General features: G+C 36.5%; 1 protein-coding gene across 2 annotated transcripts; it reads right to left on the bottom strand.

The window, feature by feature from the left end:
* Positions 1-322: 322 nt before the first annotated feature.
* Positions 323-23,467, bottom strand: ano5b (anoctamin 5b). Of its 2 annotated transcripts, XM_044100583.1 has the most exons (21): positions 23,179-23,467; positions 17,840-17,884; positions 12,680-12,744; positions 10,967-11,071; positions 9,633-9,701; positions 9,188-9,472; positions 8,937-9,056; positions 8,333-8,448; positions 8,108-8,242; positions 7,795-7,900; positions 7,427-7,487; positions 6,961-7,112; positions 6,215-6,289; positions 5,898-6,123; positions 5,629-5,807; positions 5,428-5,525; positions 4,879-5,009; positions 4,544-4,749; positions 4,273-4,451; positions 3,250-3,355; positions 323-3,149 (listed from the first exon to the last, which is right to left on the bottom strand). In XM_044100583.1, the coding sequence occupies exons 1-21, from the start codon at positions 23,252-23,254 to the stop codon at positions 2,925-2,927; spliced, it is 2,760 nt and encodes a 919-aa protein (XP_043956518.1). In that variant the 5' UTR covers positions 23,255-23,467; the 3' UTR covers positions 323-2,924. The 2 variants fall into 2 exon arrangements, with proteins under 2 accessions (XP_043956518.1, XP_043956526.1); XM_044100591.1 differs by lacking the exon at positions 17,840-17,884.
* Between the last annotated feature and the right edge of the window lie 169 nt (positions 23,468-23,636).

Below are 23,636 nucleotides of genomic sequence, written 5' to 3'. Positions count from 1 at the left end.
AAAAATAAATCCAATCAAACATGCATTCCAATTGATGCTGAGCTTTTAGGTTCATAGTTTTGATTTGTTGTTTGTGCCTAAAGAATTCTGCTGAAAATCCAATTTTCCTCAATCTTTGTGCACCCAGTGGTGCAAAAATAACATTTATGACAAACTGAGATGAACTCAGATTCTGAATAATTTTATAAACTTGTTTTTGTAGTGTTGTCTACTGACAGAAAAAAGGAATTATGTTTAAAAGTTTCTCCGACATTTTTTGCTTTTTGAAATCCAAACCAACTTTTGTTAGTTTGCAGCAAATGAGCACACAGAAAAGACCAAATGACCTTTTGAAGAGATTATATCCCTGTTTAATAAGTTACAGCAAACTAAGACAGAAACACATTACACTGACAAGTGCAAAAAAAGCATGGTAAATAAGAAACAACTGCAACAAACAGCATGAGACAGAACGCATTTAAGAAATGTTTCATTCAAAACATATAAAACAACTTATATGTTTAAGGCATTTGTTGGGGAAATCACCATGCAACATGCATGATCAACTCCACACACAAACACTAGACTGGATTTAATCCTGAGATTTAAAAAAAGGCTTATTTCTAAATATGCCAACGATAATCTTCTGATAACAAAAAATTAAAGGCCCACAAGTAAGATTTATATATTTTTAAAAAATCTGAATACATACAGTAACATAAACCCATCTTAGAGAAATGTAAACTGCATCAAAATCTGCTGGCTTCAATATGCACAGCAGTTTAATCTTGGCTGGTCCCTGACACGTAATAAGAGGTTGGTTTTTTATTTATTTAAGAAATTTAGTTTAAAGACACTGCTTAAAGGCAATTAATAGAACTATGAAGGCTATTACAACACCAACTAATCTGGTGGGAAAGATAAAAGAATTTCACTTAGTAACCGTTTAGGCTGCAGGGCAAAACCAAATCAATAAAATAAATTACAAAACTATTTGAAAGCTCGATAGTGTGACTTGAAACTATTTACACAGAGGAAAAAACAAGTCGAATTTAGAGGTATCATACATAAAAAAGTTGAATATTTGATATATACCAGATAAGAAATGAAACTCTTTAAAGTTAATCGTGTAACTGTTCCTTTCCACAGGCATATGGTTAAAATTCGAGATCTACTATATGTACATTTTTACACACACTGAGAAACTAATTAAATTTTGTTTTAAATTCATTCATTAAAAGCAAAATTAAATCTGCAAAAATGTTTTGTTTTTGTGTAAGAGGTCCTGTAACAAACTGATAACAAATGTGAAAGGTATGATACAAGTCTGCAGCTGCTGAGCTGTGAGAATAAAATCCTCTACTTCTGATTGTTAGAATTGCTGCTGTGAATGGGAGGTACTTGGTTTTTCAAAGCTGTTTTAGGAGGTTTTCTCTAAACATAATACTTCATAACATCATAACAAACCAAAATTGTACAACTTAAACATTGCAAGTGTAAATCAGAGCAGGTGAACATTATGTAGCTACCATTTTGAAAGGAAACATAGAGAGAGAAAAAAAAACAACCCTTTTACTTTGCTTCCACTCTTAAATAATCAAATATTTGTGTTTTCTTCATTCATAGTTTCACTAAGCAATATTCCAATCACATTACCTTTAACAAAAAACATACCTTTGTCTAATAAATAAAATAAGTCTAAATAAGTCCTTCATGTTGCATTGCAGAAAATAAAATTTGGAAAACTATAATCTCATTTTAAAAAGTATCTACACTTTAATTTGCATGTCAAAGATCACATTAAGCGTCATCACAGCACTTAGGCGTTATTAGCTCGCAAACTTGGAATGTTTAAGAGGATTTCTTAGAGAAAGGAAGCAGCTGCAGATATAAGGTTTGCTTTATTTTACTTCTGATTCTTTTACTTCTTCCAAAATGTTCTATGGCATAAAAAAAATTGTTTTTACTATATTTTCCGGACTATACGTAGCTCTGGAATATAACTCATATTATTCAAAACAATGGCACATGAAGAGGATAGAAACATAATAAGACACATTGAAGTGTAAGTCACATATTTAGAGATTGTTAAACATTAGGGGGACCTTGTTCATATGATATGTCCAAATAAGTGCATATGTGTTCAGTTGCTTTTCAACAAGCTCACAGAAACAGTCAACTTTGGCTTGGAAGTTTGCTGGCAGTTTCTGACACGCTGATGCCCGCGCTGTAAATCAGGGGGTCAGGAATGTCTCAGTGAAGTGCGCAGCGGGGCGGAGAGCAGATGTATGCAGGACATCCGGGGTGAAAGACGGTTGGGTTCATTGAAGTGGTAAGACCGAGATGCCCCTGCTGGAAAATCATTTCTATTCATCTCTTTGGCAACTAGCAGGGCGTCTCCATGCTGGTAGTTGCCAGGATGTCTCTATACACTGTTCATAAGCCTCCATAGTTGTTCCAATAGTTTTGAAAGGCAACACAGACAGATAGACATTTCTATCTAGATGCTATCTAGAACACAGCTCTAGTCGTCTTCTTTTCAGGCCATGATTTTCTTTCCTCAGGCTGCAGAAGGGAATGTTTAATCCTTGGGTCATTAATATTTAATACATCAGTCAAAAAATGCATCATGAGGGGGGGAAAAAACATTTATAATTCGCTCCTGACTGTAAGACACAGGACCAGCCAAACTATGGATTATGTTGCAACTCATAGTCCGGAAAATACAGTAATCATAATAAAAACTAATTCCAGGTTTAATTTTTTTTTTTTGGAGCTCCTCCCTTAGTGGATCCCAACATAAAAGCACAACGTAAAAGGTGCTAAGGCCCATTTATGTTAAAAAGAAAAGCAAAATCTTTCACTCTGAAGATGGAAGCCCTTGCAAGAAAACTGATAAAACAAGTGTTTTCTTGGCTTGGAGCATTTGAAGTGTTGCATGCAGGTTATGAACACTCAGAGAGCACTTCATGTTTGTCCGGTGTCAGGGATGCTTCCGACCGAGGTTCTGTGATGAAGCTGGCGCTCAACTGGAGCTTCAGTTTCTCCACTTCGTACTTGTGCAGGTACTCCTGGATCAGGTAACGCTCCCGTTTAATTCGCGCCTTCACATCTGACGGGACGTCCGGTATCAGCCAGGCGACAAAGAACTTCACCACAAAGACCACATGCTGTAGAAAAAAATTAAAAATAATAGGCGGCAGAGATTTACGTATTGACCACATATTGGTTTTGAGTGCTTAAGTTCGGAACAGAGTTGTGTTGTCTTACTTCCATAATAATAATGAAGGCCATTTTGGCTGCCAAGATGTGCCAGAACTGCATAGTGTGAGTGTACTGCCTCTCATGGCCTGGAGGGTAACGGTAGTCACGATATCTACAAATTACAAAAAAACACAAAGGCATCACAGATATATTGTTAAACCTTACAAAATTTTTAAAAATCTGTGAGCCAGAAGAATGCTTGCAAACATTTAAAGATTTTTTTTTTACACATGATTTCAAAATTTTGTATCAACAAAGAATCTAAGAACCTAAAATGCTTGTAGCTCTGGCTACAACCTTACAGTCACTGTCTTCCAAGAAGAAGACAGTGATCTTATCTTCATGTCTGCTGAGCGACATCCCTACAGCAGGATGTTACTGTGCTGATTTCAAACTTTCGTGACTAATTGTGACTACTGAAGCCTACTTGTTGCACTAGAGAATTTGAATACAAACACGTGCCACAGTAACACAGTTTTTATTAATAAAGGAATCTGAAAACCATGAATAATTTTCCTTCTACTTCACAGGAATGGGCTACTGTATGCTGGTCTTCCTAATAAAATGTCAGTAAATTGTTGGAAGTTTGTGGTTGTAAGGTGAAAAAGTCCACTTAGTCGGTAAAAGTACATTTGCAATGTACCGCTCTCTGACTACCAGCTATAAAAGAATGAAATAAAATGATTAATTGCCCAGACTAACACAATCTCTGGAAGTAAAAATGATCCCCTGCAGAAGTTTGGCCCAACGCTCACAATTTCTTCCATACCTTGTATTGGAGATTAAATTGTGCAACAAATTAATTTCATCTCTTCATGACATGATACGTAAATCACAGAGCAGCAAGTGAACTGAAGACAGATTTTAAAATCAAAGATTTGCAGAAATCCCTCAACATTATGTTCTCTTCTCCACATAATGAAACACTGAAAACCTCTGTGACATAGGAAAATGTCTGAATTCACATGATTCAAACAAAGAGGGATTAAATAAACAAAGTCTCAGTTTTGGCACTCCTAAAAAATGTACCTGCATGTGGTAGTGGAGTTATGCCAATTGTCCTCAGGCATGTTGTCTGGATGTATCTGTGAAATGTTGTACACTGACAGGCTGTTATTGATATAGCCGCTCATGCTGGCATCTTTACTGTAGGCATACAGGTAAACCATACGGGGGATCATGTCCGAGGTAAAGGCCATGATAAAAGCCTGGGGGACAAAAGAGAACAGGAAATATTCTTAATAGATGGTGCTTAAAACTGTGAAAAGCAATTCAAGAAAATGTAGAAACATAAACGCACATTGGTGACAACAGATAAAATCGCCACTGAATTGAGGATCTCCTGCCACGCTCCGATGTTGCGGGCCTTGGATGCCACTGGTCGCCTGAACTGGGTGGTGAACTTCCAGGCGTCCACTCTGATTTCAAGGATGTTATTAAACAGGGCGAGGAGGGGGGCCAACGGGAAGGAGGCCACAAACAATGTGATGAAGCCAAATTGGATCACTGGAAAGACATGAAGAGAGGCCATGAAAAGAGAAAGAAACGGCGCAGTAAAACAATTAGAAACCGCAGTTGTTTCAAGTGGTATCACTTGTATATGCTGCATTTCGTCTTTATCTGTTTATTTCTCACCCATCTCGAGGTACTCGTAGAACAGGCCAATCTGGCTGAAGTTCTGCAGCACGTAGTCCTGCTCCCAGCGGCTGTAATGGTTCTCTGGGTTGTGTCGTCCCTTTCTGCTGCTCCACCAGTTGCGCATCAGCCTGTCAACAAGCCACGAAGACAAAATCCAAAAATTGATTACAAACGCAGGTGGCTATTTTATTCTGACATAAATGGAAAGCTGGATTTGTGTATATTTTAACCAATTCTTAGCCTCAAAATATGTTGGAAGCAGAATATGTTGATCATGAAGAAGAAGTTGTAACTTGTTTCTTGTTTATTTCCTTCTAAAGTGATTTTCTCAGTGTAGAGATTGTAGAAATGCTAACTTGTGTTTAGTGTAAAAAAAAAAAAAAGAAAATAAATTCTTTAAAAAAAAAAAAAAAAAACTTTTTTCATTCATTAAAAAATGTCATTATGTAAATGTTAATGAATCTGCCATGTTTGGTAATTTAAAAAAAATATTTATTTTGTTTGTGAAAAACAGAAAATGATGCTGAAAAGATCTGATGGACTCACGGGAGCAGAGCCTCCTGAATGTTCCCCCACAGCTGTTTCCCAGCCATGACGATCACCAGCTGTGTGGTCAGCTCAATCAGACAGCCACCAGGATCACACTAGGACAAGGAGAACTTTTATTCCACACCAAACCCTCCGTGTTCTCCGTCAGACGTGAAAAGGCATGTGAAAAGATGATCCGCGATGAATGAGATGACTCACCTCTTCGTTCCTCAGGTTGGTCAAATTCCCAAACATGTAGGAGTACTTGCCGGGATAGCCCACAAACTTCCCTTTGAAGAAGGCCACATAGAAGCAGGACGAGTAGTAGTTGACAAACTGGAACAGAAACATCTTTATCGTCAGCCGGTTCTCATATTCCAGGTGAGTTTTGGGGATTTCTGCAGCAAAGCAAATGACACTTTCAGCAAAAAAAAAAAAAAGAAGTCTGGCATGTTGGACTCTGTCTTAAATCAGTTGAATCGCTTTACCCATATCAGTGATCCAGATGGCCACTTTTTCATAAAAGAAGTTCAGGATCATGATGATGACAAAATTAATGCAGGAAGCAGTGACGGATGTCGCAAGCTGCGGAGTGATGAATCTCCCCACCAGCTGGATCTTTCTCATTGGATCCTTAATGATGCTTGCAAAGGCAGCATATACAGCCAGCCTGTAGGCTATCACCCCAATGATACAGGCTACAATCATAGAAATCTGCAGAGGGAGACATGCACATGTGGAAGAGCTACCAGAATGTGGCAACAAAGACAAAGATGTGGATTTTTTTTTTTTCTTTTTTAGTTACCCAGAATATGACGGTGGCTCCAGAGAAGCAGAAACGTGCACACTTGGTTGTGACAGGAAGATATGGCTCCATTTCCTGAAAGATGAGTTCTAATTGACTTCCTGTTGAGTGTTATTAGATGGAAATGCATCCAAACAACGTTTAAGGGCTTCCTAGCTAAAATGAGCAGATATCTAATTTAATTAAGAAAGTTTTTTTTTTTTTATTTGTATTTACTTTTTATTTGAAATCTAACAAAAAGACTTTTGTAGGTGAGGTTGAATAGCTACACAAACAGAAATATTTGTCTCATACCTTACATGTACCACCACCTCTCAAATTTACAACCAGAAATAAATAAAAAATGAATATATTGATGTCATTATTGGAATATTACAACTGAAAAACTGCTGAAATGAGTTTAGTGAAGCTATCTCTGATTTTGAGGTTTAGCTTTTTGGCATTTTTCCATTACTACCAACCTTTTTTTCCAAGCATCGCACATTTTTAAATTTGATGTCTTTGTCTAAACTTCTAATCAGAGACCTGTAGATCCAAATCACATCTATGTCTCTAATAAATGTCTAAAACCAATTTTAAATCAATAATTTTTTACATTAAAACCTAATATGTACCAAATTTGTTTTGGAACATTTTAGGCTTTGTTCAAATATATGGTTTTAAAAAATATTGATAGCTTTTACACTGTTATATGTATATTAGCACAACAGGTTTTTATTTGTTGTTGAAATGATGGTATCACCCACTTGTGTGATCTTGTTTTGTCTCCTGTTTGTGCATTTGATCTCGAACTCTGGGCGGATTTGAAGCTGCTGCTGCTCCTCCTCAAAATCCACCAGATCCCATTCGTACTCGAGTCGGGCCTGACGCCGCTTCCAAACCTCCAGGAACAGAGTTACTGCCGAAAAGGTTTATAGAAAAATACATCAACATTAATAAATATATATATAAAAAAAAAAAAACAATTTATTGATACATTATAATGTAGCCTGTATCATTTTCTTCCTGAAATAAGTTGTTTTTTCATGCTGCAGAATGTTGTTTGTGTTGGATTTTAATTGACACAAGGTGCTGCCCAGCTCCTGGAGAATAACATGATTGTACTGGCAGGTTTTTCTGGAGCAGTTTAGTTAAAAGGTTAAATCTTTTAGTGTGAAAAGGTTCAAATTGTAAAGCAATGGGGGGCAGTTTGTTGGATCTCTGGACACTCACCCCAAATCCCCATAAATATGGCAAAGAATACGGTTCCCTCGTTGTCAAACAGATGGGATTGCTGGGAGATAGAATGAAAAAAAAAAAATTATCCAGAGAAGCAGAGGATTTTCGGCACAAATATTGAGACATACTGTCTACTCAGCAGGTCGCTGGTGATTCGATCAAGATGGTGTTATTAACTGTGCTCAGTCTAAACCCGTTTTAAATGAATATATTTGATAAGACATTATTTCATGAGGACAATAATGCAACACAAAACCATGTTGGCAGCTTAAATTCAACTGAAAATTCCCCAACTGCATTTTGATGTCATTTGTATTTAACACAGTACTGCAAACTTTACAGTTTCTGTCAATAATATTTACCCAGGATGAGAAACAGGTGGAGTTGAGCTTCCAGAAAGGACACTTTTTGTCGCAGAGAGGACACATCAATATGCTGCCGCCGATCTCTGCATCACAGATTTCTTCACTAAACGCAAGAAGAAAAAGCATTTGCCTCTTTTAGAGCAAGATGTCACAGGATTTATTTATACTGTATCAACTTGACCATTTGAAGGAAGGGAATAAGTGGTGACATTTCTGTAAAAAGTGGACAAATGTATCTATAACCAGCTGAGGCAAAACAGCCCAACAAATATGAACTTTATTCTGTTTTCTGTTCCAAAGAAGTATTGACCTTGATTTGTTGTTGCCATAGCTGAGCGCTCCATAGGTGAAGCATATAACACCCATGACAGCTGCAAAGAACAGCATCTCGGTGTAGAAGCCCAGCCAAGCAAAATAGATCCCGATCTTTTCTCCATAATACTTCCTGTAAGAAACAAACATTCAAAGAAATTAAAAAAGTATATAGATACATAACAAGTAGGCATACGTAAAATCTGGTGTGAAAATTGATTACTTGATCAGGTTCAGAGGCTGCTCTTTGTAAAAGCAGAGAAACCTCGCCCAGTGCTTGTACAAGTTGAAGCGTTCGCTCTCACACTCTGCATTTCTTGCCCTTTTCCAGTACCGACACTGAAAACCAGAGGGACATTAACACAATCATGAACATCCATCATTAAACTAAGGATGCAATTGTTGCATTCATAAACTCAAGATTTTCTTGATGGAAATGGTTTATTTTCTTGGTTTTGTTACCATGTATCCAAGCTCCACAACCGTTACACAGAGTGGAGGAAGGGTGTGCAAAAATGGTGCAAAAGCCTGGTTGCATGAGTGTGCACATCCTTAAAATAACCTTCTCCTTATACATTTCTGATCATTTTAATTTACACATGAATACAATTTGAATTATATTCAATTTTAAATGTATTTAAATGTATTCAAAAGAATCCAATCCAGGAATATTAAATCTGTTTAAATAAAAGAAAAATAAATAAATCTCAGCAGTTCTAAAGAAGCGGCAGCAAGAACAAAACTGGATAAAAAGAAGGAGCAAAGAAACTCGGCAAATAAATTCCCAGCATCTATGCGATGCTTCTGTTTGAAATAATCTGCCTTACATCGTGAAGGGGGAAGGCTGCTGTATATGTCCCGTTGTTGAGTAATCGCTTGATGCCCGTCTTCTCTCTGTCCTTATGACCCTCTCTGTAGTATGGAACACGAGCCAGGATATAAAACACCTCGGAGCAAGGAAGATATTTTATGAAAGATTAGAAATTTTAATACAGTTTTTAAATACACAAACATCTTCACAAAATATTCAGAGTAAAACCTCAATCAAATCAGACCAACATGAATGTCTCATACTTACAATTCTGTTTCTTGTGGATGGAGGGAAGAAAGTTTCTTTGTCATTGATGAGGAAGAAGTCCACCTTATTCTTGTCAAAGGGGTAGGTGAAGTGGTCTGTCTGAGGGTGCATGATGTGGTCGGGCAGGCGGAAAGGGCAGGACAGCCAGTCCAGATGGACGTCCTGACCATGCTGCATGTGACTCTCTTGGAAGGGAACTTTGACGTTCAGGACGTCCGCGTAAGTGGCAAGCACTTCCCACGGGGCGTGAATCTTTAAAAAGTATGTCTTGTGGTCTTTCGACTCCTAACAGAGAAATAATTTTAACAACAGAGAAGAGAAACGCATCACCAGCAATATGTGCCGGACACTGAACAATCCCTTTAAGATGGTTTCAGTTTATTTTTATGCGCCACAAAAGATTTCCACTAGATGGCGCTGGTACTTAACAGTTGAGACTCCTTACCGATTTGTCTTCTGTCTCCAGCTCCAGACCTTCTTTCAGAAGGTTGGCCTCAAATTCCTTTCTCCTTTCCTGAAAGTAAAGACAACAACTCACTAATTTCTAACATACTCCACCAAATAAGAGACATTAAAATAAGGTTCACATCAGCATCCACTGCAAGTAAGCCTACTTGCTTCTCAAAATGTAAATGTAGTATAATCTGTAGTATAATCAGGGCGGTGAGATCATGACAGGCATTCAGAAAATTTACAGATGTTGTTTGCCAAACCTCGTGTGCATGCAAAATGGATTTCAAGAGAAACAGTTCTTTGTGTCCAGACCACTGATTAATCTGTTTGGTTTAGGAGCTTTTTCATTATTAAAAGATTTATTGAGTTTCTACTTGTTCTCAAAGAGATGAAAGTTTCATCTAATTAATCAAGATCTGAACTGAAAATTAAAATGAAAAAGCAGCCAAGATCAAAAGTCAATTTTTAAAGAACTACTTAATGGTGATAAGATTTGTCTCCTTTGAAATACAATTTGGCAAATGCCTCAATACATTGTAGTAACAACAAACTTAAAAAAAATCCTAAACTTGTAACCAGTCTTCATAAACAAAAAATAAATATATAGCTTTATGTAATCGTGCATTTCATTAACCGTTTTCTCTGTTTCACACCTCAGCTATTTTGGCCCCTTGGGGGCACCAAAAACAAGCTATAAGTAACACACAGACACAATGGTCTATGTCACGGTGGATCTTTTTGTTGTTATTGTTCCTGAATCATATTTTTTTTGCCTAAGCTTAGAATTAGATACATAATAACTAGTATAGATATTGCCAGCACTGCGGCTTCAATAAAGAAACAATGCCACCAAAAATTGTGGATTTTTGCTATTGTCTTTCAACAATAAGACCATAAAACAACCAGACTTTTATTATGATTAGCTGTAATATGTTTCCTCCCTTAAAAGAAGAATAATACTATATAATAATACTATATATATATATATATATATATATATATATATATATATATATATATATATATATATATATATATATATATATATATATATATATATATATATATATATATATATATATATATATATATATATATATATATATATATATATATATATATATATATATAATTTAAAACAACAGTTCATCATATCTATCACATGTCTTCAGAAAAAATCCAGAATTTTACTTCCTCTTTCGAGCATCCGGACTTCTCCTCTGGCATTTGATTGTGTAATCATGTTGGCTGAGTTGCAGTTAGTCAGTGGCAGCACTGAATATTTGCTGAGTTGTCAAGTTATTGAAACAACATTTTCAAACTTACCTGCTTCCTCTCATCTTTATCATCTACATAAGACAAAACAAAGTCTATTCTGCGAACGCCGTCCCTGAAGAACACTGTGTCTCTGTTTGGTTGGAGCCTCTCTGTCTGAAAGAGAAACAATTATGGAACACAAAATATACTGACATGAGCAATCAGACAAAAATAATCTGTTTGCACTAGAGGATTTAACCTACTAAATACAGTATGTGAAAGAGACCAAATGAAGGGAATATTATTTTGTGTTTCCATGCTGGAATTGAACTCCGAAGTATAAAGTGCCACATCAAACAGGAAGTTGTCCAATTCTAGCCTGTCATTACACAAAAATAACTTGGTGGAGCAAAAAACACATTGAATGCAGCTAAATCCAAACTTTAAACTTTCAGATGATTGAATGCCTAATGTATTTTCTGTTGATTTAAACTGATACTCCTTTTTATTAACTAAAGAATACTTGCAAAGGAGGGAGATTTTAACTTTGTATGAGTTTTACTTTGAACGCGAATGACTTTTGAATTTCCTAAGAGTAAGCACTATTACTAAAAGTCACTAAATCACTTTTATTATAGTTGAGGAGTTTATAGTGAACACATATCTTATTGATAGAAGAGTCAGTGTGTAGAGTTCACTGCAAATTAAAAAAGTAAAAGACTCAGATTGATTTCTATAAAAAAAACAACAACCTTCAAATAAATTATTTTGAGTGAAGGACTGTAAAATTAGGACCACTGTTTAAGAAATGAATCCTGTTGACTGTGACAAGTTAATAGATTTCTTGTACTTTACGCCCATAAGCAGCTTATGGAGCCGTTAGCTGAACTCCACCCTGCTTGATTATCACATCCTGACATCCACTAACAGACTTCCTTAAAACCAGGGTGCTACTATTATTAGTAACTATTATAACGTTAGCACCAAATATCCAACAATAAGTACTTATTAACGTCTGAGCTGGCATACACAGTTATTAGCTTTATTAATTAAGAAAGCTCCCTCTGTCGTATGGATGTCCTCACATGTCACTGAAAACCAAAGCAACGAGTACGGATCTCCAATTTGAGCAGCTGAAGTTTATTCATCTCTCACTGATGAAGTCATGAAAGGAGCTCTTTGAGACTCACACAGTCTTGTGACTCAGCAATTAAAACTGTGACTCAACGTCAGTCAAAAGCCAAACAGAGTCATCAGCAGAGAGGAAATTCCACAGATATGCAGAAAACTGTCAACTACTTTGTGACACAAGAGAAGGGAATATTTTAAATCCATTCACAAATGTTGAATTTGCAGAGCATTAAAGTCTCAATTTAGATCGACTAATAGTGGAATTTCAAACACTCAAAAAGATGTGAATTCCCTGGATTGCAAAACATATGCTAGCTATATGGAAAGCTATAGAGCATTTTGTTAGCAAGATAATAAGAGTGGAAAGAGTTTCAGATGTTATTATTGCTTTCAGGTTGTTAGGTAACCAGCACATAAACAGGAAGTTGCTGTTGTATTAAAATGAAAAAATGGTCCAGAGTTTCCTGCTTACAGCTAATTAAATATTTTAATTAGCTCTAAGCTACCTAGATAAAAATTGTTTATAGGTGTCGACAGAACAGTGTACTGTATGAAGAAGCTGCCTTTATTCAAACTGAACTGTCCAGCTACTTTTACTGAAAATGCCTTTCTCTTCACTACAACAGGGCCTTCAAATGGATCAGAACTTACTTCTGAATGTCCAGGCAGTGGGCCTCCTTCACATAATGAATTGACCCCATTACCACTGCTGTCATCTGCAAAACAAAAGCAAACAATTAATACTAATCTGGACAAAGTAAGTTCAATCAGTGTGGAAGTTTTCAGTAAAGTTCCCTGTTTGAATGTTTTGTCATGGTATGTCTTTGAAAATGGCTATTAACATCTTTAACTGATTTAAGTGAACATTTATCTACAGTTTGAAAGAAAAGACTGATACATGTCAGCCTAATTTGTTAAAATTAAACTTTTGATTTTATTTCACTTTATGTGTCTTGTTTTGGCATTTCAGGCATACCATCTAGATAAGACGGATGCTTACATGTGCCAGGGCAGACTAGGTTTACAAAAAGGATATCTAAAGACAGTATCCTATTTGAATGATTGACTTTATTGGATCAAAACTGGAACTAGCATCAAAACCCAGGATCCAGAAACCTGACGGCCCAAGAAACCAGCCTCCAAACATGCATATAAGGTAAGAAAGTAAGTCTTTGATTTTAGATTTTTTCTTAGATAAATATTGACAAATTATGACATCCATAGCGAGAGGGTGTGTTTTCTAAATGTATCACAATCTCCTAACTTGGAAAGATCAGCACGTAGTTACTTAAGTTGAGTGGCTTGTTTTCTTGTCCCATTTCTCATTTTGAAGACTGTCCAAGAAAAGAGGGGCTTTATTTCTCAATATATTTACACAATAAAGAAATAGGATGTCATAGGTAATAATTCAAACTCCTGAGACATTAATCAACTTTAAAAAGTATAGTATAAATGAAATAGGCCTCACTTTCACCTGTTTTGCAGCAATTGTTTGTGGTTTTAATTGTAATACTCACAATAAACATTTTTTTAAAAACTTCTTAATTTGGGTTTTATCACAGCTGACTAAATTTTTCCATTAAAATTTTGATTATCAACAAGAATAAATGTGAGAACATGTTACTGCTCTAAAAGATTAGTTTATTTTCAGACTTTCTAAACGTCTTTGCTATGGCTTGTAGATGATTCTGTATAATTGACCTCCACCTGCTAGCAGACGTCTCTTTTATTGCTTAATGGCTGTGGAGTTTAAGCTAATTTTAGATTTCACTTGTTTACACAAATGCTGTTTACATATCGTCTTGTTGTGTTTTATTATCAGATGTGATATTAACATCCTGTCGGCTGGAACAATACTTGGTCAAATGGAAACTATGTAGGGAGTTTCCATTTTAAACAATGCAACAACTATGCATTGTTTAAAAAAAAAATTGCACAGGAAGCAATATGATGAAATCAACGAATTGATTTTATAAACAAGCATCCAGTTTTCCAACAGCTACACATAATGAAAGAGAACGACGATTCCCAAAATGATAATCTTCTCCCCTCAGCCTATAACCGTAGTAATTAAACTAAGCCAGTGTACGTTTGAATTATATCCTTTTAGAATATGGGATGCGCTGCAGAAGAATAATGTTCACACAAAGCCAGTCTAATAATCCAGATCCAGCTTTGACAACCTAAATTTAACAACAAACCAATAACAATTTACCAGTTTTCAACAGACCTTGACTATTTTAGCAAGCACTCAGCGTCAAGAGCAAAGACCATAACACACACACACACACGCACACACACACATATTTTGTACACTGACACACTGCATTCCTCCCTCTGCCTGCGTGGCCGAGTATGGCACTGGAAATGTGCTCATGAAGCACTGCTCTGCCCGCTCCCTTTTTATTCCCGAATGGTGGGAAAAGCAATGCTTCCTGTGGGGGAGGCTGCATGAAGACACTGGAGAGTGGGAGGAGCTGGAGGCTGAGGGTGCTGCTGCTGCACCACGAGACTGACCTCCCCTTGAACGAAACAAAGTCTGGAAAAACATGTAGGTCTAAAGGCTCCTGCTGCTCTGAGACAGCAGCACAGGCTGCCAACTTTCATCTGACAAGCAGTAGCCTGAGCTGTTGAGACAAAAACGGTCATGGAAGTTCAACTTAAGGCCTTGAGACTCACTAGAAAGGAATGGGTATGAGTTAGAGTCTTTCTGAAGATTTAAAAAGCCTACACCACTTCATGAAACTCGTGGGAAGAGTGATTGGCTCTTTGCCTCAATTTTACTTATTTCCAAGCAGCGATTTTTCTTGTTCCTTTTTTGTCTCAGTGTTTTGGCCTCACTCCAACCACACTGACAGCTATCAGAGGCCGGCGTGAGCAAACAGGAGCAAAAGGCCAGGAGAATGTGTGTTAAATCTGCAGAGATACAAATAACTGGAAACTTTAGACAAGTGCACCAAGTATATTTTCATAGTTAGTTATCCTTCTCGTGCTTTTCTTGAAAAAGTAAAGTTTTAAACGTAACTCTCCTGTACTTCATTTTCTAACCCACTTTTTACTAGGTCATCTTAATGAGCCATTTATCTATTTACAGAAGATCCCCTTTGAATCCACGCAACATCAGATGCCAGCCCTAAAATATTTGTCAATAGCCCCTTCATCTGAGTGGCACTTAGCATTCCGTGAGATTAAATTAGTTGTCAAAACTGTAACAAATACTATTTAGAAGTACCTTTTAACTTATCTAATGTTTAGCAGTAATATATTGGGGTATTTTGCTCTCTAAACGATATATATTAGCAGAAATAACACTGTATTAAAATGGACAGCTGCTCTACTTACTCTGTTTAGTCAAGGCAAAAACTGGCACATAGCTGAGAGAATCAGTCCACACTGCATTTAGTTTACCTTTATGAGAACTTGTGAAAGAAACACTCAGATATTCCTTTTTTCTAAATACCCAAATTTTATCAACAGAAACATATCCATCCAACCTTTGTTCAAGTAGGAAGCAGAAAGTTGTTACCATATCATCATTGGACAACTGGACCATCGCTAGAAACCCAAGCATTAGATGAAGACTAGAACATGACAAGTTATATAGACAAAATAACAGGTCCAATTGGTTGAGAATATAAGCAACCAAATTAAAGACATAAAGATTCACATGAGATGCGATGATGAAGGTGAGCAGAACTTTAAAAGAGTTTATCTGAAACAGCTCCACTTCAAGAATTTTACGATAAAGTCCTACGGCAAAAAGGTGCCTTTAACCCTACACTGAAAAATTCATTGGATCATTCCTCCAAATCACTGAATTCACTTCCATGGCCATATGAGTGCTAAATTAAACCCATTGGAGCTCAGTGAATTACAGCTCAGTACAATAGGGCAACATCATCTGTACAATTGGTAGTAATAAAATGTCCTTGCTACTTAATATATAACTGTCATCTGTAAGAGATTTTATAATAACCTGGCAGGAATTGGTAAAGAGAGCAACTCAACCACAAAGTGGTAGGGTGACAGAGGCTCTGGAGGTTGGAGATTGTTCTGTTACTGGTGGGTTGTCGGATCAATCCCCTGGTCTGCCTGTCTGCGTTGTTGAGTCCTTGGGCATAACACTTCACCCGCCTTGCATGCTAGTGGTAGTCAGAGGATGTGCATAGAAACAAGGCTCCCAATGTGTCCCGAAATGTTAAAGTTATGGACAAAAACAATAAATGAATTTAAATAAGTCGATTAACAACGTTAATTAAACCTCAACTATATGTTCAAAACTGCAATAGCAAATCATTGAGCAAAACAACATCATCAAGATAAACAAGGACACTGTAACTCTATCTTTCTTAAATGGAAGCAAACATCTGTGGCAAGATCTCTGCCTTTTCAGATCAATATGTTTCAGGTTTACATGTAAATTGAACCACGTCAGGGTGATGATAAGATCTGCAGTATATTATATCCCTTGTAAAAGTCAATACTGACAGAAACAAATTGACAATCATCTGGTGCAGTTTGAGTTTGCCACTCAGCCTTTAGAGAACTGAGAGGATTTCTCAGATCTCAAATAATTACATTATTTCATTGAGGAAAAGTATGGGATCTATGGATATCTCTTTCTGATTTTTCTATTTTGTAGTTTGTGTTCAACTTTGTTTGTGTTACTTCTCTTGTGCGCTTTATATTCTTTCATTTAATTATTTAGAAGATTCTCTCATTTGCCTCTGCTATCTATCACCTGTTCCTCTCTTGCTGATAACATCCTCCTCCTCATATCAGTTGTAATCAATCATCAGTGTAAAAATCCCCTGTTTTCTGATTTTTGTTGTTTCTTGTTCCTGTTATCATTGGCTTCAACTTTTGGGATGGATTCTCTGGTGTTGCTACTTTTTCTAAAATTGTCTATTTTGTTTGTATGCAACAATTTACTCATATAAGCCTTGTAAGCCTAAAGTTGACATGCATTTTGAGTCTTTCAATAAATAAAACTCAGCATAAGGCAGTTGATTTGAATTCTGCTATAAAAAAAATACTGTTGATCTTCTATTCAAAGGATGTTGCAGGTCTTTAAGGCTGATGAATAATGTTAAAGGTTCCTACAGAATGAAGCCTTTGTTCTTAAAATAGACAACATTATTAAAAGGAGAAGAATGATAGCGCTCCTTGGGATTCACACGTAAAAAGTGTTTCCTATGACTGTACAAAAATAAAGGTGCCGTGTGCTTGAGCTTCCTCCAAGAAGATTCTTTTCCAGTTAACTGAAAATTCTACATTATCCTTGGTTGTGAGTGTGAATGCATGGTGTGGTTATCGTTTTCCTATCCCTGCAGCGCTCTGAACACCAGGTGACACTCTCCACTGTGGAGCTAGACATCAGACTCCCACCACCCGAATTTGAAAGTATATAGAAAATGGAAGAAAAAGTGGGTGTCACATTTGTAAGTACAAATAGCTCAATCGTGTTACCCTCATCCGGACACACTCGCGATCTTCTTACTGCAGAAAATTATTGCAAGCAGCTCTGCAGGACAGGTGCTATAGGCATGAATACATCCCCTCTTCTGGTTGTTTGTGCAACCAGAAGAGGGGATACAACCAGAAGCTGAATGATGAAAGTTGAACAAAAGCAGACAGACAAACATGCAGACGTTTGTATCTCCATGACCAGAAGACGGAGAACAGTAATAAGGTCGACCAAAGATGACAGTCCAAAGATGTGAGAGCAGCGTATGACAAGAGAAACGGCATTATGTGATGACAAGAGAACAGACAGCAAGGCATAACATGAAGCCTCTGATCTGCCCGTACCTGAGTGTACGTTTATCCTGAATGCAGTCAGAACAGCGGGGCCATCTTCAAAGGACAGATAGAAAATGGTTAGAGACTAGAATTAAACTGGAAAAGGTAGCCTTTTTATTTAAAGTGCATGAGACAGACAGCTCCACTTTGGCAAACTACTACATGGCGAGTAAAAGCACTATAGTAGTTCAAAAGATTATCAAATACACACTTTCATTTGCTGCAGAGCATGCTGTGTGGGTATCAAGGCAACAGATTTTCACTATGACTCAGGCAGCCTGTGTAGGTGCCTGCAAGATTATTTCACTCAAACCAACACATCATTTGTTTTTCTGGCTTTCAAGAGTTGTGTTTCTTTGCGCTCCAAAAATATCAGGCGTAACTAAACACAGCAACAGATTACGACAACATGAGACATTTCTCAAGTGGAGAAATGTCATATTTTGCAACTTCGCTCTTAGCAAATGTTTGATTAATGCCAAATCGTCTCAAAGGAGGATGAAGTGCAGAAGATGAAATATTAATGAGAAAATCATTTTGTTCAGAATTTTTAATGAACAAGAAACAAAACAGAAAATGATCTCACAACTGATTAGCGCAAGTACGGAAAACACTATCACAAATTAGAAAACCAAAATGACCACAAAGTCATAAGTGTTTATATTCAAACAGCAACGTTTATATGTAAACACTAATGGAAAGCAGTAAGTCCTGATAGTGTAGGAGACATGCAGTGCCCTGTGTCAAAGAGAAGCCACAACATCCTGAATCTAAACCCAGCCCAACGTCTTCTCTGACAAGACATCATCTCTATCTCACACACCACATTTCCTGCTAAGACTGTAGCTTGCAAAGTTCTAAAGGAAAATTTGATAAACTGTTCAAGCCAAGAAATGGCTTTTTATAAATAACGCTCCATGTTTTGAGGTTTGAAATATGTTTTGAAATGGACCTTCATATTGTAAATTCTCATTTTACAACAGTGAAATAGTAAACAAAACAGATTGTGATCATTAAGACCAGATAAAACTTTGATAAATTACCAAAAAAAAGAGAGAAAAGCAACAGTCTTACTGTTTGTGTTTTCCTGTTAGCCCACCTATAAATACTAGCTTCCTCTCTTATCATTAGGATATTGTTCTCCCAAAGAAAAAAGTAACTTGAAGATTTTTTCTGAAGCATAGCAGGTCAAGATTGGTTAGGGTTATACGTCACCTTCAAATATCACAGTGTAACTTATATAAAACATAATATTAGGTCCAAAAGGTCAAGTAAGTGGGAAAACTCTGAAGAAAAAGGATCAGAATAAAAACATGCTTAACAAAACCTGTGCTGTTACACAGAACGCTTAAATAACATGATTGAAATTAAAGGCAAAATAAGAACAACCTTTGTGTCTTTTAACCTGCAACTGAATCCTGAAACATTTTTAAAGAGCTACTATGCACCAAAAATGTGTTTGCTTTCTTTGCTTTCAAAGTAATTGATATCTAAATGACAATAATTATTTACTGGTCTTTCACATGATTGATTTCATTCCTGTTCTATGAAAATGAATGCAAAGTAAATAAGTAAAGGTAGAAAGGGACATGTGCGTAAGTTCTGATCTGAAGTAGAACTAAGATAAATCTAATCGTATTCTACAATTGCATCTAAATGAATCTGGATGTTATTGAAAGGTTAATTTATTCAGTGATTAAGTAAGTAAATCTCAGTAAATCTCTCATATGTCATTTACATATTGAGTCACTGATTCACTATGCAAGATAAAATATTTCAGGTGGTGTTCATGTTAACCTAAAGTATTACAATTTACTGGTACCAAAAACCCAAAATTTAGATTCTTAGAAAATTATAATTAAAAACATACATATTTTATCACAAATACTGTGTTATTTTCATGCTGTGTCCTAAAAATATCATGTGGAGCATTTGGTTACTTGACAGTTGAAAAACAGACTGTCACTGACATCTTTTAGATGACATATTAAACAACTAAAGGTCATTGATTTGTTCGCAGAGGATTGTATTTAAGCATGTTCATAGAAAATTGAGTGAAAGAAAAAGTGTCATAGACAAATGGACACAAATAATGTAAAGTCCTTTCAAAAGTTTATGGAAGAGTGACAAGGTGTGGATTACTGTCCACAGAACTAAATTTAGTAAACCTGCCTGGCATAAACCCCCGGGAGAATCCATGCAGTATTCTCAAAAGGAGAATGATACATCTGACCCTAAAACACAGAGGAGCTGCAAGCAGATGAGCTGCATAAGATGAGCAGCAACTTATGAAAAAAGAACTATATACAAGTATTGAGTAACTATTCTTTACACATATAAATGCTTTTCATGCAGACAACATTTTCTGTATTTAAAAAACTAGAAACCGGAAAGTATTTAATTGCTGTTTGAATTACTGTATTTTTCTACTACTTAAGTCTGGAATCCAAGCCTTTCAATTGGAATTGCGGAAGGGAAATCTTTTGCTGTCTCATCTTGTTTTGTGGATCTCTCTGACCGCATAACGCAATTACAAAGCCTGTTTCCATAGCAACTCCTTTTGCTCTGCTCCACCTCTGGCAACAAGATGACTTCACTGGCTATGTGATATACAGCAAATTGAGATCGCTGCCAATGAATGCAAATCTTAAAAAAAATAAATAAATCTTCTTTATTACCAGTAAGAGCAGAGCTACTTAATGTATTTTGCTTCCTGGCTGCTGTAATAAAGCTGACACTCTTTAGATTTATTAAAATGGAAATCTGGGCAAGATCAACTTAAAAAGTGCATTCACCTATTTAAGGTTTAGGAAAAATAACGCCCATGTTAATGAAGTGCACACTAGTCAGCACAATATGTTACAATGAAGCAAAGGCTGCTTAATCACTGTTTGGACAGCTGTGAACAAGGTAGCACACCTCAAACACAAAATAAAGACACAGGCTTTCCTCTGCTCTCTGTTTTCCCTTTGACATGTTGCTGATAAGGCATGAACAAAGCCTCCGCAGGCAAAGAATAGTTTATTAACTCACACCTCACCCATGTATAATTAAAAGCCTGTCTCCACTAGCAGTTACCCCATTAGGTGGATGAAAATTAAAGCACAAAATATTTGATGTACAGTTCATTATGCATGGTGAACTCTGAGTGATTCAACAGGAGTGTTTGTTTTCCCTTTTCCATGACGATCTTTCATGCAGAGATCATTTACGTAGATAATTACAGACATTTTGAAGCAAAAGCACGATGGCATTAACCTGATTATTTTTGCATCTGTAATCATTGTCCAGTATGGCAAGGAACCAAAGAAATAAACAAATTAGTGGACAATTTGTTTGCTTTTAACAGGAAATTCAATTTCCTGTTAAAATAAATTTTAAAGAATTTTTTTTAAATTATCTCAAAATAGGAAAAAAAATACCACAAAGGACCTAAAGGTTTGAATTTTTATTAATTATAAAAACAGCGTGGCCAAATGGTGGTAAATATTACGCTTTGCTGAAGTTACCTGTGAAGAACTCAATAAAATTACAGTTTGTGCAAAAATCTTTACATTTTTAACATGAATACAGTTCTGATCATAAATTTTGCACCTCCTGGTAAAACCTAGCGTCTGAGAACATAAATGAAAACATGGACTGCAGGGATACGTTGCCAGAGAGAAGCCGTTAGTATGCAAGCGACATGAAGCAACTTCTTGAACCAGTCTGAGGGGCTCCATGTCCTGCATTTTATGCAAAACAGTATTCATATAACTTGAAACGAACTGAAGATTTTTTTCCTAGAAGAATGTAAAGGTTTACCCAACACACAAACTGTAATAACAGCCAAACAAGAGGCCAATCCACGATGGTAAAACCTAGGCTATGCAAACATTTGAGTAGTTTCTGTTGCCATTATTGTTTATAAATATATATTTTTTTAAAACAACTGTTTAATGGTTTCTCTCAGTTACAACACTGAGTGAACAAATTCTTATTATTCATAATGTCTGGGAAATCAGAAAAGTAGACAGGGTATGTAAAATTATGAGCACATACGCTTACGATGCATTGTAATGGCTGCAAATTAAAAATAAACTTTTAATCACATCAGAATCTGAGTATTACTTTTAGCTAATATTGTAAGTAGCATCCTTACTATTTACTACTTATGCTTGATGAAGTTTAATCAACCAGTATTAAGCATAAGACTTTTTCATATGAAGACTTTAAACTCACCTGGGATGAATGAGACTCATGAGATTTTACAACATAAGATAAAAATCACCATTGGCATATTAAGTGTTTCAATTTTTGATTATCTTTATCAAACTAATCCACAATGCCAGAAATCTGTATTTGTAGGTTTTACTTATTATAAAGAATTTTATAGAGTAGCAGGCCTTTGAGTACGATTCTTTTTTTTTCAATACCAGTTCTATTCACACTTTACTGCAGATCCATGCACTGTTAACTATTTCAAACGTAATGACTTCCCCATTGTTGATGACACACAGAAATCAGTCACCTCATCTCTCTCTGACCAAAGACACAGATTACATCTAATCAGTTTCTGCTTTATCTCTGCATTTTACACTAGTGGTAACTTGTTTTTGTCTGTGGGTTTTTTTGGGGTTTTTTTTAGTTTGAGTGATATCCAGAAATCGTGTAATTTAATTGCACAAAGATAATTCCATGCAAACACTCAAAGTGTTTTCTAATGAACCAGCCACACAAAAAACCAAACTGTAGCTCTACTCTGTCAGTGAAGCCAGACTATCTCAGAGGAGGCAATTACACAGAACACAGACAAGAAGAAAACAAACATTTGTCCACAGACTTTTCTCATTTCTAATTATTGCCCTTTTCTGCATCTTACGAAAAAAGCCCTGTGATCAAGCAGGTCCATTGGTGACTATTGATGGAGTAATGTAGATACCAGTTTTTGCCAAACATCTTCAATACACAATAATAATTGACAGCTCTGCTACTGTCCTCCATCCATCACTGACTAATTAGTTTCTGACGTGTAAAGGAGTTGGCAACACTTAAAATGTACATGTCTTAACACCAGCACCGCCCTGACTGTAAAAAGATCCGCTAAATGAAAATATACTTATTGAACTGTGGTTGCATTTTGACCTGGATGTGGTATCCTCATGGGGATACCTTCACCATAGTGGCCTTATTTCAGGAAGGGGTTACCAGCTCAGTGTGTTAAGGATTACTACTACTGCAGCGTGCTGCTTCACCTCAAGAGGTGGACGCATGGCAGTCTTATTCACAAGTATTCCCCTTTTGAGAAGAATGAAAACTCAAACTCAAAGGTGTTGTTAATAACAATGAGCTTAAATGTGTATAATCACCTGTGATCTGAGAATTCGAGGCGCTCTGCAGCTCGATCAAAGTTTCCTCCTTCGACTTTCCCGTCAGTCGTCTCATAGCGGCTAACGGTGTGACTATAAAGGCAGCTTCACCTTTTCAGGACAGTAGGAAAGGCAGTGAGGATGCCGCCGTCTCCCCTCGTGTCGACGGAGAATCCACCGTGCAAGGAACCAGCATCGGTCAGACGCTGAAAGGGTTGAGTCTGATCAGATCAATGGGAGGACGATGGATCATAATCACGTAATGACCGACTGTCAGTGAAACTGTACCCTGCGGGACTCACATGAGCGCGCACAAACCAGGCGCGCATAAAGGGGAGTGGCGATGCCACTTTTTCCGTCGGCAAATTTTAAAAATTATTAGTATGACGATTCTTCCTATTTTAAACTGTTCTTTTGTGTCTCAGAAGGCGCGCCACTTTTTTAAAAGAGGTTTGTTT

The sequence above is a fragment of the Gambusia affinis genome, linkage group LG02 (genome assembly GCF_019740435.1).
Source record: "Gambusia affinis linkage group LG02, SWU_Gaff_1.0, whole genome shotgun sequence".
NCBI classification, from domain to species: domain Eukaryota; kingdom Metazoa; phylum Chordata; class Actinopteri; order Cyprinodontiformes; family Poeciliidae; genus Gambusia; species Gambusia affinis.
This window is presented reverse-complemented; position numbering and strand designations above follow the sequence as displayed.